General features: G+C 43.1%; 3 protein-coding genes across 4 annotated transcripts; 2 read left to right on the top strand and 1 right to left on the bottom strand.

The window, feature by feature from the left end:
• Positions 1-79: 79 nt before the first annotated feature.
• Positions 80-2,500, top strand: LOC106658325 (3-ketoacyl-CoA thiolase, mitochondrial). Its single transcript, XM_014380220.2, has 8 exons — positions 80-207; positions 660-826; positions 902-1,033; positions 1,108-1,372; positions 1,450-1,625; positions 1,710-1,910; positions 1,986-2,140; positions 2,220-2,500. The coding sequence occupies exons 1-8, from the start codon at positions 189-191 to the stop codon at positions 2,302-2,304; spliced, it is 1,200 nt and encodes a 399-aa protein (XP_014235706.1). The 5' UTR covers positions 80-188; the 3' UTR covers positions 2,305-2,500.
• Positions 2,501-2,578: 78 nt separating this feature from the next.
• Positions 2,579-9,351, bottom strand: LOC106658324 (protein BNI1-like). Of its 2 annotated transcripts, XM_014380219.2 has the most exons (9): positions 8,996-9,351; positions 6,201-6,266; positions 5,774-6,135; positions 5,311-5,708; positions 4,784-5,247; positions 4,586-4,721; positions 3,469-3,678; positions 3,245-3,383; positions 2,579-3,158 (listed from the first exon to the last, which is right to left on the bottom strand). In XM_014380219.2, exons 1-9 carry the CDS (start codon positions 9,089-9,091, stop codon positions 3,008-3,010), a joined length of 2,022 nt encoding a protein of 673 aa, XP_014235705.1. In that variant the 5' UTR covers positions 9,092-9,351; the 3' UTR covers positions 2,579-3,007. The 2 variants fall into 2 exon arrangements, with proteins under 2 accessions (XP_014235705.1, XP_023313855.1); XM_023458087.1 differs by lacking the exons at positions 2,579-3,158; positions 3,245-3,383; positions 3,469-3,678 and adding an exon at positions 4,164-4,371.
• A 1,146-nt stretch (positions 9,352-10,497) lies between these two features.
• LOC106658352 (trimeric intracellular cation channel type 1B.1) lies at positions 10,498-14,715 on the top strand. Its single transcript, XM_014380257.2, has 6 exons — positions 10,498-10,953; positions 12,371-12,527; positions 12,609-12,793; positions 12,864-12,951; positions 13,051-13,171; positions 13,237-14,715. The coding sequence occupies exons 1-6, from the start codon at positions 10,833-10,835 to the stop codon at positions 13,390-13,392; spliced, it is 828 nt and encodes a 275-aa protein (XP_014235743.1). The 5' UTR covers positions 10,498-10,832; the 3' UTR covers positions 13,393-14,715.
• Positions 14,716-16,369: the final 1,654 nt, after the last annotated feature.

Raw genomic sequence — 16,369 nt, 5'->3', positions numbered from 1 at the left:
CTCAATCTTGTTCTTACACATATGCCTATATAATATATACATATGGTAAAAAGCGATGTGTGTGTCCTCACTTGTTGCGTACAGTGGCAATCTGCGGCCGCCGCCATTCACCAATCTACTCTTGCAGAGTAAATTTGTGAAGTACTGATCTACTTATTTACACTTTTTTGTAATCGTTTTACACAATTATGACAGCTGTTACTAAAGGTAATGATTATTTTTTTTATAATTTTAATAAAATAGAGCTGGATTTGTGTATACTTTTCTACTATACCGCGCAGCTGACAAGAAAGATACGAGAAAAGAAGATAATACATATATCAACGTATTATCTATTATTATTTTACTAGTATATTCTTCGGAAAATAATTATTTTCTTTACTCATTTCATATTTTATAGGGTCTCTTTTTTGTTCATTTACTTTTCTAATTCATATTTATTGATGGGTCTTATAGTAACATGAGATTTATACTTTTGTTCATAATTTATATAACATTGATTGTAAGTGACAGGAAAAAAAAACTGTATCGTCTATGAAAAAGATAACACTAACTTTTTGTCAAAAATCTATGACTTTGAACTCTCATTATGCAATTACAAAGTCAATATATTTTAACAGATACTTGCATGAAAATTGAAAGAAAATTTTTTGTTTCAGGAATATTTATTGTAGCCGCAAAGCGTACACCTTTTGGAAAATTTGGTGGATCATTTGTTAATAAAAACATAACTGAATTGTCAGTAGTTGCTTCTAATGCTGCATTGCAATCAGCCAACTTGAAACCTGAAAATATTGATAGCGTAGTTTTTGGCAATGTTTTACCTGTAAGATATAAAATACCTTTTATGTCATATTATAAAATTAAAAAGTATGTACTAAAATTTTGTTTTAATTAACAGCTGTCATCATCTGATGGGGCATTTATGCCCAGGCACGTGCTATTGAAAGCAGGTATTCCTATTGATAAACCAGCTCTGGGTGTCAATCGACTATGTGGTTCTGGTTTTCAAGCTGTTGTCAGCGGTGCTCAGGTACAAAATTTGTAGTAATATTTAAATGTCACACTTTAGACAAATATTTCATAACTTCATGATTTTGACTCCAGAGCATCACAACAAAAGAAGCCCATATCGTTTTAACAGGAGGTGCTGAAAATATGAGTCAAATGCCATTTGTAGTAAGAAATACTCGCTTTGGAACTGCACTTGGTCAAAAATATGAATATGAAGATTCTCTTTGGTTAGGATTAATGGACACTCATTGTGGTTTACCCATGGGTTTGACTGCAGAAAAGTTAGGAGATCAGTTTAAAGTAACCAGAGAAGAAGTAGATAACTTTGCATTGCGAAGCCAACATGCATGGAAAGCTGGTAAGTTGCTTCATATGCTGCATCTGTTAAATTTCTTTGTATTGAGCTTAAAATAACACATCTATTTTATACTGAAGCTCATGACAATGGCTACTTCAAGGCTGAATTAGCACCAGTAATCATTAAATCTAAAAAACGTGAAGTATCAGTTGAGATCGATGAACATCCTAGACCTCAAACGACTATTGATGACCTCAAAAAATTACCTTCTATCTTCAAAAAGGATGGTTTAGTAACTGCTGGAACAGCATCGGTATATTAATTTTTTACTTGTGTTTTAATTTTTTACTTGATATATGACGTGTGAAAACTATGTAAATTATAAATTAATCATTAGGGAGTATGTGATGGAGCTGCGGCCGTTATATTGGCAAGTGAAGAAGCTGTTAAAGCTCATGGCTTGAAACCCTTAGCTCGTTTGGTAGGATACAGTGCTGTTGGAGTTGATCCAACAATCATGGGAATTGGACCATCTCCAGCAATTAAGAATTTATTGAAAGCTACTAACAAGTCTTTGAATGATATGGAATTAGTAGAGGTATAGTATTATTTGTTTTCTTAAGCAAGCCTCTTATTAGTCACAATAATGAAAAACATATTTTGAACTTTATAGATCAATGAAGCTTTTGGTGCTCAAACTCTTGCCTGTGCCAAAGATTTGAATTTAGATTTGAATAAATTGAATGTCAATGGAGGCGCTATTGCTTTGGGACATCCATTAGGAGCATCTGGATCCAGAATTACAGCCCACTTAGTCCATGAATTAAGGTTAATAACTAATATCAGTAATCAATAGCAAACTAAGTGATTGATGGTAAAATGTAATTAAAAATTTTTTTATTTCTAGACGAAGAAATGCTGGTAAATTTGCCATTGGTTCGGCTTGCATCGGCGGTGGTCAAGGAATCGCTGTGATGGTTGAAGCTCTTTAAAAACTGTCACACATAAATTACTTATAACCATTTTTTGATAATATTGTTTGAAGCTTTAGATTTATACACGAGAAATCGGATTTTTTAAATATGTATAATGCAAAACAGAAAATAATGTGATAACTTATAGAGATGAGAATATTTTTACAACATAATGTCGTTTTATTATCACAGGATATAAACTTTGTGCAAGTTACTAACTTATTTTTATACTTATTTTGACTTTTTGATAAATAATTATAAATGTAAATATTTTTAATAACAAAATAAAACCATTTTTTATTATGTAATATATATTATTATTCACAATTATTCGTGTTGATTGAGGAATCAAACTCGCATTTTCACATTTGCCTATCAATTCTATATCTTGATTGTAAAAATTAGAAATATACGTTTAAAAAAAATCATTTACATTCAATCACAAAAATCAATAATTTGATGAGGCACGGAGTATATGGCAGTAAAAAATATTCATTTTTTTATATATTCTATAGGACTTGAAAAGTACAGTCTCTCGAAATGAAACAGTCGTTATATTAATAAAAAATACACGATCATTAAAAGAGACACGAGAAAAATAAATGCAAATACGGCACGTACATATAGTCTCAAACATTTACGTAAAATGTTCATTAAAAGAGAAATACTTTGTCTTATAAACGCAGTAATTGAAGCTAAGTCGACAACCGAATGCTCGTGTCTAATTTTTGGGAGGAGTCTCGGTCAAATACGTAGTGGCACTCTGCACACCTCCCGAGTAGAGGATCAATTTTTCTCTTTTATAATAAGGTATGATTTCATCGACGCTGATGAAGGTTTTCTCTTCTGTTTTCGCTGATCCCAACGCGTACCTAGAAAATGTTAAAAAACGCAACATTAATGAGATAATTATACTAATTGATAAAACAAATTCGGAGAAGCAGATCAAACGAATTACTTGTTATCCGGTCTCTTTCGTATGGGGACATTGTAAACGCGATTTTTGCACCAAAGCACCAAAACGAGTGGATTGGTGGGATTGGTCGTCGATGGCCTTATGAGAAAATATCCATCCGCTGAACTGTCATAAGTACCCTCTGCGTACATCAAGATGAGACATTTAATGTTAAAGCGTCAATAAGTTTTGAAGTAAAAAAAAAAAAGGTATAAAATCAGACGTACTTTCTTCGATAAGTAAATTGGCTTGTTCTCTGGTGAGATTGTGAAACCACGGACGGTCGATGTAAGATTGCTGGCGATTCGGGGGCGGCGGCAGGGGTCGGGCCGCGTTGCTGTTGCTGTTGCTGTTGTTGTTGCTGCAGCTGCTGCTCAGGGACGAACTGCTACCCGTGTGCGGCAGTGTGGCCGATTTTTTGTTTTCCGTCGATCGCTCTGCGAGTAGTGACGCGCAACATCGAAGAATTAAATATTAATTGCATATAATACGAATATAGATAACGACACACGTGCAGGCCCTATACGATTTTTAGGGGATGCACAAGAAAAAGTGCGATACGAACTGACGAGATTCAAGCGAGCTTGAGTCAAGGTAGCCTCGGTTAAACATTCCGACAGGGCGTGCTGGCTTCGATTTATCTTGGTTTTTGGTGGCAATTGCGCGCTCGACTGGCGCTTCGAGTTGGCGCCACCCTGGCCCAGCGACAGCATCACGTCCTTCTGTTCGCGCAACAAAGTCGCCAAACGACCCACTGCGCTTTAAGCAAAGAAAATCTGCGCTCGAGTCATTCAAGCAAAACAAGCTATGTAACTAGCTTCGTAAATTTTAGCTCGGTGCTAGGTAAACTTGTTTATACCGAGCCAAAGAGAAATTTAAAGAAAAAAATCAAAAGGACATTACTTGACGATTTTTGATCATCCGTTGAAATGTTCACTTCCTTCCACAGAGAAACGAGAAAATAATTGTCACTCGGTCACTCAAAGATTTGCAAGAAACGATCGGTGCACCTCAGAAGTTAGACTAGGACTGATGTATACGGGTATAAATCCGAATTCGAACTAAGTAGCGTCGTAGCGCGGCGATTCTTCGCGTTGGTCCTGGATCGCGGCATGGGGTTCGTTGGGCGGCTTCACAGATTTATTATTATATACCTTTTTAACGCGAGTGATCTATAAATAAGCTCGCTCCAAATCGTTTTGTTTGGAAATGACTCGTCGATCGATTGTTCGCACGGTAAACATTAAGAATCGAAAAAGGCACTCGTCTAATTGCGAGCGCACGTGTGTCGTTACGGGAGTTTTTATATAATACCTAGTACGAGTATAATCGAAGTCAACGAACCTGATTTGGCTTCAGTCTTGTTCTTGTTGTTCAAATTGGCAGTGAGATTGGGCGGTGGCTTGGCTGGTAAGGGAGGCGGATCCGGTCTCACCTTGAAATCGGCATTGATGTACTCCCGTCCGTTTTCGTCATCAGGCTGCAGCGACACATTGAATGAAAGTCTCGTTACAGGAAAATCGTCGAGTTACAAGGGCTCACCGATTCCGTGATGGACTCGTAGATCTCGTAAACCTCCTCGTCGTCGAGGCCACCACCGTCCGGGGGAGGCGGTGGCGGTGGTTGTTGCGGCGGCTGCTGCTGTTGTTGTTGTTGTTGCGGCAGTCCGTGATCGTCGCGGACGCTGGCGAACGAGTCGACGCTGACGACGGAGCCTCGCTGCTGCTGATGGCGCTCGACGATCTGCTCGTCGAAGGCCTCGTAGCCCTCCCCGTCGTAGTCCTCCTCGTCCTCGGCGTCGGCGTCGCTGTCGCTGCCGACGGTGGGCCTGCGCGGCAGATTCGCCACGAGATCGAGCTCGCGCAGGCTCATCGACGCCGGCGGCTTCGGCAGATTACGGAGCTGCTGGGCTTGATCACCGCCGTCGCTGCCACTGGTCGAGCCTTGACTGGCCCTGGACGACGTGTCCAGGGACGCCACTCCGCTTACCGGGCTCCTTCGATTCCCTGCGATCGGCCATCGTTGTATTTAATCGGTCATTGATTTTCAAGGGGAAAAAAAAAACTAACTGTGAAAATAGGGTAGCGTATGGGAGGTTCCAGTGGTGCCGTTGCTCTTGGCGCAGTGCAAAAACGACTCCCTCGGCTTGTCTGTCGTATCGTCCGGCCTCTGAGCGGGGCTGGATTTGTTCGGCGATCGATTAGCCCTGATCTCCAACTGCTCCCTCAGCTGGTCGGCCAAACTCTTGGTCGGGCCGGACTTGTGGAGGCGCGACGAGTTCTTCAACGTCTCCTCCTGAGCCTGCTCGACGTTGTGTTTTGTCGTCGTCGTCGTTTGGTCGTTGGCGAACGGCAAATTGGCGTAGGTCGTTTGGTCGTTGACGACGGTGGCGGAGATGTTGGCGTAAGTAGCGGAGCCGTCCGGAGGCGACTCCTCGAGGGACTTGTCTTGCGAGCGACGGTTCAGCCTTTGAAATCGATCGACGTAGCGTAATTGGCAGCAAAGTTCGAGGAAGAAATTATTGGCACTTACGATACATTGGACGATCGCAGCGGATCGGCTCGCATGCTGCGCCGGTCGTTCTCCTGAAACATTCTCAAGCTGCTGCGAAAGTCCGGGCTCGCGTCGTCGTCTCGGCCGGTCGGGTTCGTTTGGCTTTTGGGCGTCGAGGCGATGACCTGGTCCGCGTCCCAGGATATGTTGTCGGAGCTGCTCGCTCGAGACTCGGCTCGGGTCTCCTCCGATCCGATCGACGAATCGGCCCGCGGCTGCTCCGCTCCTTGCGCAAATACCTCCGGGTTCTTTTTCACCTCCTCGACGAACGTCCACAAGTCCCATATGTGAGGCCTCGCGAGGTCCGTCTTCCACAGTGCCAATTTGCCCTCGGTCAAGTGCTGCGTAATCGTAAATTACCATTATACCGAATCTCGTATTAAAAAAAGGAAATGTGTGTACTCACGAGCAGCTCGTCCCCGTCGATCTGGCGTTTCTCGGCCGCCTTGCAGCAGGCCTCCCCCACGCCACTCTGTTGGCAGAGAGCGAGACAAAAAATTAAGTAGAGTCGGCCGAGAGAAAAAAGTGACTAGTCGCGAAAGAATGACCTGTGCGAATGACCAGCAGAGAGAAAGAGAGAGTAAAAAATTAAACAGCCAAAACAGAGATCATGAGATATATCGTTAAGCGTCCTATAATTGAGAGCCGCCACCAAGGAGCTGAACTGCGGCGAAAGGAGAGCTCGCGATGGAATTGTTGAAACGCACATGCGTTGAGCCAACGTCACGTTCTCTCTCCATCTCCCTGTGCTATGATATGATTGCAAAATTGTAGATATTTAGAGACTCTCGAGTCTCAAACGAGTTATACATTATTACAGCGTGCAGGAAGACACGCATATCCCGAGGAATTTAGTAGCAGTAACTGCCAGGCACTGCGTCTCTATGCTTGCAAAATATACGCGTGTCGCGTTCGGAGCCGCTTGTATACATGAATCGCACCTGTTTCATCCAGCTATGTATGAGCTCATTTCTGACATAAATTAATAACAGCAAGCGACCGACACCACCTCGTAGAGGAGGTCTGTAGGAACGCGGGGGTGAAATTCGTTGCGTTTTGGACTTATGGAACTCTACAACTTTTATTTGAACACCACTTTTATTTGCCCAGCTCCGGAAAAATCGTCTCGATAGTTTCTCACACAAATGTAAAGCACAAGCGCGATCATAACTCTCGAAATAGTCGAGATTAAGATTAAATGAACGTGCGAAATAGAAGCAGTCCGTAAAAGCGAATAGTTTCTCTGCCTTTTCTGGTCGTAATTGAATCAGATCATAGAGCGACAGATTCGGTTTCGCCGCATACATTTTTTCGCTTTGCTCGCAAACTCCTCGTCATCGTACCAATTTTTTTCAAGATCCGCTGACTTTTCGAATAATTCGTACTTGGCGAACAATTTCATGATAGTAAGGGCATCATTTTTGGTCCAGTTCGTATCCTCTTTTCTCCAGACTTTCTACGACTGCCAGAGCACCAGGTGCTAGTCTTAATTTAAAATAATACCAAACTCGAACGTAATGCGTTTCCAATCTTTCGGCGGGAAAAACGAAGCTAGACAGATCAGCACCTTGATCCAAAAGTACATCGATCATATCCCAGGAAAAATTCGCAACAGCTAATTGCTGCGATGTACGATTAAACTTGTCCACGGCGTTGCTCCAAATCATTTCCGTCGCGATCCCGATGCTGGGGAGAATTCAATATGGCGCGAAATTCATAACATTCAAAACTCAAATATGAAAAATTATTAGAAAAATTTGAAGATTAAAAAAATTGTAAAGAATAACCCAATCGATCCAACTCGTGCGGTTTTTAAATAATTAAAATTGCAAAGCCAATCGAAAACGTGCCACAGCCTTCAGAACGTGAATGTTTAAGGCTGCAAGCACTTTGGCAGTGATCGAAGTGGACGATATTTTTATCAGTGTATGATTGCAAAATTGTAGATATTTAGAAACTCTCTAGTCTCAAACGAGTTATACATTATTACAGCGCAGGAAGACACGCACGCATGTCCCGAGGAATTTAGTAGCAGTAACTGCCAGGCACTGCGTCTCTATGCTTTCAAAATACACGCGTGCGTCGCATTCGCTTGTATACATGAATCGCACCTGTTTCATCGAGCTATATTTTTTCATCGAGACACATTAATTGTTTAACGTAACGAGCCGTTACGGGCATTGCGCGCTAAAAAACAACGGTCGACGGAGTGAAACAGTCGTGCGTTTACTATAAGCCGTGTCGATCGTGAATATCGATCAGCGCGTTTACGGATTATTATGCAGCATTGCTTATGATCGATTGATCGGTGGCACGCGGATCGACGTCTTACAACAACGCGTTGTTATCGTACAGTGTCATCGATGCAATATCCCTATAAACGTATCGATCGTTTCTTTTTTTTTTCAACTCGACGCGATGTCCAAATTAAGATGCGACGAGTACCGAACATATAAACAGCCGCATTGGGTGGTTCAGTAGTCGCTCGGCAACGAGCTGCGATGCGTCGAAATCTATTTTACGCGCTGCATCGTAATCATTGCAATTAGTATTTAAAAGAGAGAGAGAGAGAGTCATTGCAAATTAGTCATTAGAACGAGCGCGCGGGGTTTAACGACTGATAGCTGCACCGAGCAACGACGATCAATGACAAGGTGTATCCAGCGTACGGAAGAAATTGCAATCGATTATAACGAATAGGTGTATATAAATAGTGCCTAAGAAAAGTGAGTAAGAAAAAACAAGCCAACGAGTAAGTATCTCGAAGCAGAGCACAGCACGTGGTAGTCGCGAAACAAATTGGCCCCCGAGTCTTTGGCGAATATCGGGCAAAGAATCGTTATCTCTACTCATTGTACATATTAGCAGTCATGTGCTAGATCGCGCGTCACAACACACACACACACACACACGTAAGTATATATGATGGTCTTGGTGTGTATGTAGATCAGTGTGCAGTAGTCAGCTGTAGCGCGTGCCACCCGCGCCCATAATACGAAAACAACGCGTATAAAAGCGCATCGCTCCATTCGCTCGCTCGCGTGCACATTCCGATAATCCGCCGAGCCGTAGTAAGCCTGTATATATGTATGTATATAGTTGTACGAGTGCGTCTCAAAGGGATCGCGACACGGATCCTTCGCCATCTCTCTTTTTCACTCGTCCGTCTTCCACATATTATACGCTCTCGAGTTTACTCACCTTCTTGAGCAAGAGCAAGACGTCGGAGCAGCTCCAGTTGGATATGATGTCGAGCGCCTCGCTGCGAGACATCATCGCCTCGTGCTTCATCGGCATCTTTCTATTTATTATAAAATAATAACGACGAGCTGTCGATAGAGCTGCACATTTAGCACTTTATCACGAGCCGTACGTGCACCAGCTTTTTACTCGCTACAACGACGCATCGTCAACACGGCTGCTCGTAATGCACTTGTTACTTGTATCGCACGAGGAAGAAAGTCGAGGAAGAAAGACGAGAGAGATACACTTTTGCAGCGGCAGCGAGCTAGCGCCGGACACTGACTCGTGCGCGAATATATACGACGACACATTCGCAGCGGTGTATTCGTAGTATATATGCCAATTTTCCATACACACATAAACACGCAGCAGCAGCAGCGGCAGCGGCGGAGCAAAACTCGAGAGAGAATACGAGACTCTGCGGTGGGGATCGCCAACTCGCTCGTTCGAACGAGCGCCTTGAATACTGTGATACCACTATGCACGCACGATCGCTGTTATACGTACGTTGAGCGACCGATATTTCCTGTACAGTCAACGAGTTCGTACGTTGTCGCGCGATCGCTTCGATTATAGCTTCGAGTAACGCGGAGCTTTTTTTCCAACTTCCCCGTCAACTTGCCTGTCAACTTCGAAGATTAAATATTCACCATTTTGCCGAGCAATCGGTACCGATGCTTCCGAGTATCGTCCGCTCGACTTCGAAGCCGGAGCTTGCGAGCTTCGCTCGTTCGCGTCGCGTGCTCGCGGATCGAAAGAAAACTCGGTCCCGAACTTGCGATCGTTCTTTATGTCTGACATCGAGATGTTTTTCGCATGCCGGGGATGGCAATGCCTCTCTCGAAAAAAGCTGCATCTTATCGAGGCAAATGTAAATTTGTAAATTGTGTTAATTATTGTACTATTTTATTGGCGCGTCGTTCGAATTTTCAACGATTCCTGGATCCTTACCACTTTCGCCGCGAAAATATTTGCCTTCGAGGGAGTCAAATTTCAGCCGTCGACATTTGAAGCTAGGCACGAACTTACTATTTAAGTATGAATCTTTCAAAAGCAAAACTTTCTCAATCCAACTCGAGCGAGACAGTTGAGTTTTTCGTCAAAAATAAAAATAAAAACGAGTAGTAACAAATTTACGCGTACGGAGCAGGTAAAGCAGGAGCACTAACGTAACGATCGTCGCGTAAATGAACTTTTTGTCCGTAATCGTACGTCGACGCTCCAGACGGTGCAGTAATTCGAGCTTGTATAGCACGATATATATACAGGCTGGCGAGCTTCGACGCTATACAACTACTACGAAACGCGAGCCTATACGCGCTACACACGTATAGCTATATACATGTAAGGGGCGACGCTTTTGCTTTTAGCCGTCTGCTGCTGTTGTGCTCTCGTCTGCTTGTGCCGTTGGCTCGAGAGAGACTCGAGTCGAAGTAGCGCTCAGTCGAGCAACGCCGCGCTCACGGGCAGCAGCCAGCAGCACCAGTAGACAGCATCAGTTATAGACAGCAACAGGCCAGACGCGCGTCACTTTCTCCTCGTCGGCACTGCATACGCATGCGACGACGCATACACTCGTAAGCTCCTCGACGTCGTGCGTGCAAGTAGTGCTTTGGCTTGCAAATAAGAGACTCGACTAAATACTAAATATAGGCCCGAGCTAAAGAGACGAGGAGCAGCAGCAGCGATAGATAGATAGATAAAAGGAGCAACAAACAACTGCGAGTGACGCGCGTTCAGCAGCAGCAACTTTTTTCTCTTTTGTTAACGCGAGCGCATCGATCGAGGCCGAAATATGGATGCCGAAGCTTTTCTCGACATGGCCAACCAAGTGGTCAAGCTCAAGATGTTTCCCTACTTCGACATAGCGCACAGTGTCTTGTGCGCGCTACACGTCAGAGAGGACTTGGGACCCGGTGAGTTTACTTTTTTCTCAACTATATAGTACGTGGTACATAGCACGCCACTGCATGTCTATACAATGTACTTGTATACATGTCTATCTAGTAACACAGCACACGTACACGCATAGACGCGAGATCGCGCGACATCATCTGCATGTGTGTGAACGAACGTGTGTGTATATAGCTATATAGCTACATAGCTTCATGTGTACTGCGGCATATAGCGACTGAAGCCCCGACGACATATCGCGCTCTACCGAGGGATTTCTATTATTAAAAGGGAGCCCCTCTCTCTCTCTATATATATATTAACTTTCAACTCTTTCTCTCTCTCTCTCTCTGGTATGGCGCTTTTTACACGCGCGGAATATCCCTAGCTTTGCACTTTTTCCAATTATCGTCGTGATTTTGCACGCGCGCGCGCGGCTAATGCACCGGGAGCGATTCTATTTTGCGCCTATCCCGCGGTGAAAGTGTCCGCAGCGAGTCAGAGACGCGAAAGTATTATTATCGGAGACAGAAAAAAAAAACAAGTTCATCGATCGACCGCGATTATCGACGCGCAGATAAAAACAAAAGCTCCGATTATTCCAGCGAGCCGCGTCCTCCGTGTTGTGGTCGTTTGATTATTCATAAACGCGTAATGTTTTACGCGCGCTCGTACATTTCTATAACGCGATGATCGAGCGTCGCACCGGAGGTATCGAGGTATATCGTCGATTCGATCGATTTGCCTCTCCGAACGACGCGAGAGTATAAACTGGCGAAATTGAAAAGCGCCGCTCTGTATAACGCGCCAAAAATTACGCAGGTGCTCCAAGATTCGCTCGAGCGATTTACCCCGCGAAAATTCTTGGCACAATCGATTTTATGTATTACACTCACGCGCACACACTCGTTTCCCAGTTATTTCGTCTATTTCTGTGCGCTACCCGAAGAAAATCTAACTGGCCGACGACGCTGCGGTGGACCCCCTCGGCGGCGTAGCGGCGACTTCTTTATTTTCTTCAACTCGCTTAAACCAACATCCACGATTAACAGAGGCCCGCTATTACGCTCCAAGTTCAACGCTCCGCTGTTATTTTTTCTTCTCTCTCTCTCTCTCTCTCTCGCTCCAACGAAATTATGTACGTAGCGACTATATAAACCGCACGACGGCCTATTCGCGCGCGTTTAAAAGCCTCTCGTCTATTTTAACAATTGCGAAAGCATTATATACGTTGGCCCGCACGTGGACTTTACGCAATCTCCGCCCTGTACCTACGCCGTGTGCAAGCGACCGCGCATTTAACCATTTACACTTTTACCATCCGATTAGGCAAATGTTACAGCGCGTCGAATCAGCCCATGACGATCTCTCCGACGCGTCACGTGGCTTTTGTTGATAAATATTTCGTCACGTCGCTCTTTTTTTTTTTAATGTTCACAGGCGCTCAGGCGTTTTCGAGAAAACATCCGCTGTCGTGCTGGCTGTCGACGATGCTCGTCGTCTTTTCCAGCGGTATGCTCTGCAACGGCCTGCTGGGCGAGCCCATACTCGCCCCGCTGAAAAACACGCCTCAAGTTCTCGTTGCCACCGTTGTATGGTAAACGTTTCTTCTTTCGTCTCCTCGTTCTTTTCCGTTGATGCAACTCACTTTCCTATCTCGCTTTTTTGCTCCTTTCAGGTACGTGATATTTTACACGCCGTTCGACATCGGTTACAAGGTAGCCAAGTTTTTGCCCGTAAAAATCGTTTGCTCGGCTATGAAGGAGGTCTACAGGTGTAAAAAGGTCTACGATGGCGTAACGCACGCCGGAAAACTCTATCCAAGCGCTTACCTCATCATGATACTCGTCGGAACTCTCAAAGGTAAAGTGGCTTTCAATTTGCGAGTCGAGTCGCTTTGAACGATGGACGAAATATATTTTTTTCTTCGCAGGAAACGGAGCTGCTTTCATAAAGTTGATCGAGCGTCTGATACGCGGCGCGTGGACACCAACAGCCATGGAATTCATGCAGCCGAGCTTGTGAGTATAACAGTGCTCCTCGTTGTGCGATAAAAAAAAAGTCACGCGCTCGTCACGAACACACTCGTTTATTTATTTTTTTCTTTGCCATTTTTACAGCCCGACCAAGGCTTCCCTCTTAGCTTCCATTATTTTCGTTCTGGACAAGAAGACTGATCTCATTGCGGCGCCCCACGCACTCGTCTACTTCGGCATCGTCATATTCTTCGTGTACTTTAAGGTACTTGTTGAGCGATTTGCATTGACATCGATTTACATTGATTGCCATTTTTCGTCTCGTTGCAGCTATCGTCCATACTACTCGGCATCCACGATCCGATTGTGCCGTTCGAAAATCTATTCTGCGCTCTGTTCCTGGGAGGTATTTGGGACTCGTTGGCTAAAATCTTGGGCCGTGGACAGGCCAAGGACGAAAAGGCCGATCAGAAAAAGACCAATTAAATATCACTCTACCGATGAATCAACGCAAGAGTGTGTACACTTTTGCATGCACTTGATTCTTTTTTATCCACGCTCTTTTCTGATCGTACCGAGCGATGATCTTCAACTTGAAGTGCAGAAAAAAGCACAACAGAGCATATCTTCTACGAGTGTACATTTAAATAAATTATAATAATTTCGGGGGAGAACGACGCATCCGATGCGGACGAAACGTACCAAAAAGAGAAACGACTGCTCTCCAAATATGCAGTTGCAAATTTTATAATGTAAACTAGTCAATCTGGTTAGGAAAAAAACAAATAATCTTTACCCCCTCAAAGCTCGCAATTTTTGTGAACTTGCGCATTTGTTTCTTTCCTACCGGAGGTATTTTAAGGTTCCTGCAAAACCAAAGCGAGGGAGCCAGATTATCGAGGTTTAAGTGCAATATCAAGATTTTCACTATGTTTTAAAAATCACGTAGTATGCAACGGCAGTATTATAATTATACTGATTTTTAAACATTGAATGTCGTGCTGATGGCTTTTCCTTCAGAACTTTTATCGTCGAGTCGTATATTTTTTTGCTTTATTTTAAATGTTGTCACTTTTTTTTGTGGAACGATTGATAACATTTAGTAAAAATGTACGACTCAACATTGACCATCATTTTAATCTGTTTTAAATGATTTATCGCGGAAAACTTTTATGACAATTGTAACGAACTAATCACGAGGGTGATTTGAGTGTTTTACCATGTATCGATCGTGTGTATAATTTGATAGAAAGTCAGACTCAATTTTTTCAACAAAAAAGTTGACAATATATCAATATTAAACTCCCTTAATTCAGGAATAGCTATAGAAACATTATCAATTTTTTATGCATCTCTGAACGGAGTGATATTGTACACAATATATATTTAATATAATATATACCAGATTGTAATAAGTATTCGTATTGTAAATCCTGCTTTTAGAGTACATTTTTAAATGTCACACGTTTGAACAGGCTGCAGTAATTCTTCCTAGTCTTAGATATATCGATAAGCAAACGAAACATATGCAATTTACGAACAATCAAAAAAATCCGATCTACAGTTTGTGCAACCGCGAACTAAATTGCCTTATACAAATCATAAAACGAAAGCCGCGTATACCGCAATGTACTTAAAAATCTGTCGACGAGCAAACTATGATGGACAGAAAACGCGACAAAAACATATTCTACAGTCGATGGGCTGTAATCATGTGCAAGTGAGAATGAAGTTTGTGGTAGTTTTTTCATGACAACTTATTTACATTGAACAAAAGTGTTGGTATATAAAAATGAAAATTGAAAATTGTACTGGACTATTATTCATACAATCCTGTCCTTGTTTCTCTTAAAGAAATTGTTTTCTGAACGATGAAATACCTTATTGTCCATTATTTATTTGATTCATTTCAATTGACTTGATAAAAAGTAATGTATTATATCGATGTACAAGATTTCTTTTCAGTAAGGAGATACTAAACGTATCATGTGCCACATTTTCGATTAAAAAATGTGAGCTTTTCATAAAACCGAGCTACAACTTTTTAGTCGTAAAATTTCAGAATTAGATGCATTCGTTATTAAAGTTGGTAATTAGAATAATTAGTAATCGACAGCACCGAATTCGTTTTCAAGTTGACAGGACTAATCAAACACGTCATCTTATGCAGTTGATCGATCCTGATCCGAGACGAGATGGACGAATTCGAAAAGGAGCCATTGGCTCGACGCACGAGGTCATCCAAATCGAGAGGGTTGACGCTCCAATCGTCCTTGGGCTTCTCGGGTTCTCTATTTTTCACACGAATCACACGAAACACACGATCTGTCGCTGGAGCTATCGCAGCTCGTATCGCCGCTCGTATCGCAGTCCGTATCGCAGCTCGTATCGCAGCTCGTATCGCCGCTCGTATCGCCGCTCGTATCGCCGCTCGTATCGCCGTTCGTATCGCAGTCCGTAGAGTAGTAACTTTTTTGCGAATCCGAGGGACATCCGCAACCTGGCCGATCGGATGAAACTGTTACGCTGCTCAAACTCACCAACGACGAAGCTGCAAATACGTTCGAGCTTATTTTCATTTTCACCGAATTAAGTACTTGTAGCGAACGCGCCGAATCATGCAGTAACTTATAAAAGCACAAAGCTCCAAAATCATAACGAATATCGGACCAAGAAAAATTGACTCACTCGGGGTTCTGCATGGATAGGCAACGTCTTTCACCATTCTGTCGATAACTAGGAACCATTTGGGCCTCTTGCCCTTCTTGATTCTTTTCTCTTCGAGGTATTTGCTCTTCAGAAACTCCATAAACTTGAGACATTCGTGTTCGTCGACGAGGCACACTTGCATTTGCCGAGCGATCTCGTCGTATATGCGGCCTCTCAAAATCGTGTCGTGATACATGGGGTGTCGCGGGTTCCACAGAAAATCTAGTACTCGGTAAAGCGCCAAGAAGCGCAGGATGTTCTTGTCCGACAATACCCAGTCGGGCAGCGATTCAGACGATATGTGCCGGCTTACTTTCATTTTCCTTATTTTTTCAGTTTTTTTTTTTTTTTTTTAATTTTATCGTAGTGTTTAGCGGTATTTCACGAGAATTTGGTTAAGGTTTATAGACATGTCCGATCGTCATTTGAATCTCTGCCATAGAAAAAGATCGTACGCTCATCCAAGTGAAACAAATATTTTTCTTTATTCTTTTTTGCAAAGTTGACATTCGACGAAGCTTGACATTATTTAAAAATTGATAGCTTAAAAAATGGATGGATTTTCAAAATTTTCTCTTCGGTCGCACGGACAATGCGCGATCCTCGTCTCGCTCGTAAAGAACATCCTCGTCGTCGTAAACGTCCTCGTAGTGGACTCGATGATCGGCAAAGTCGTCGTCGTCGTCGTTCTCGTAATTCGGAAGTCGCTTGATCAGCTCGTGGATGTCCGCGTCTCGAGTCTTGTCGAGCGAAT

The sequence above is a fragment of the Trichogramma pretiosum genome, unplaced genomic scaffold (genome assembly GCF_000599845.2).
Source record: "Trichogramma pretiosum strain Unisexual culture from Peru unplaced genomic scaffold, Tpre_2.0 scaffold70, whole genome shotgun sequence".
NCBI classification, from domain to species: Eukaryota; Metazoa; Arthropoda; class Insecta; order Hymenoptera; family Trichogrammatidae; genus Trichogramma; species Trichogramma pretiosum.
The sequence above is the reverse complement of the archived record's forward strand: the minus strand, read 5'-3'. Positions and strand labels throughout refer to the sequence as shown.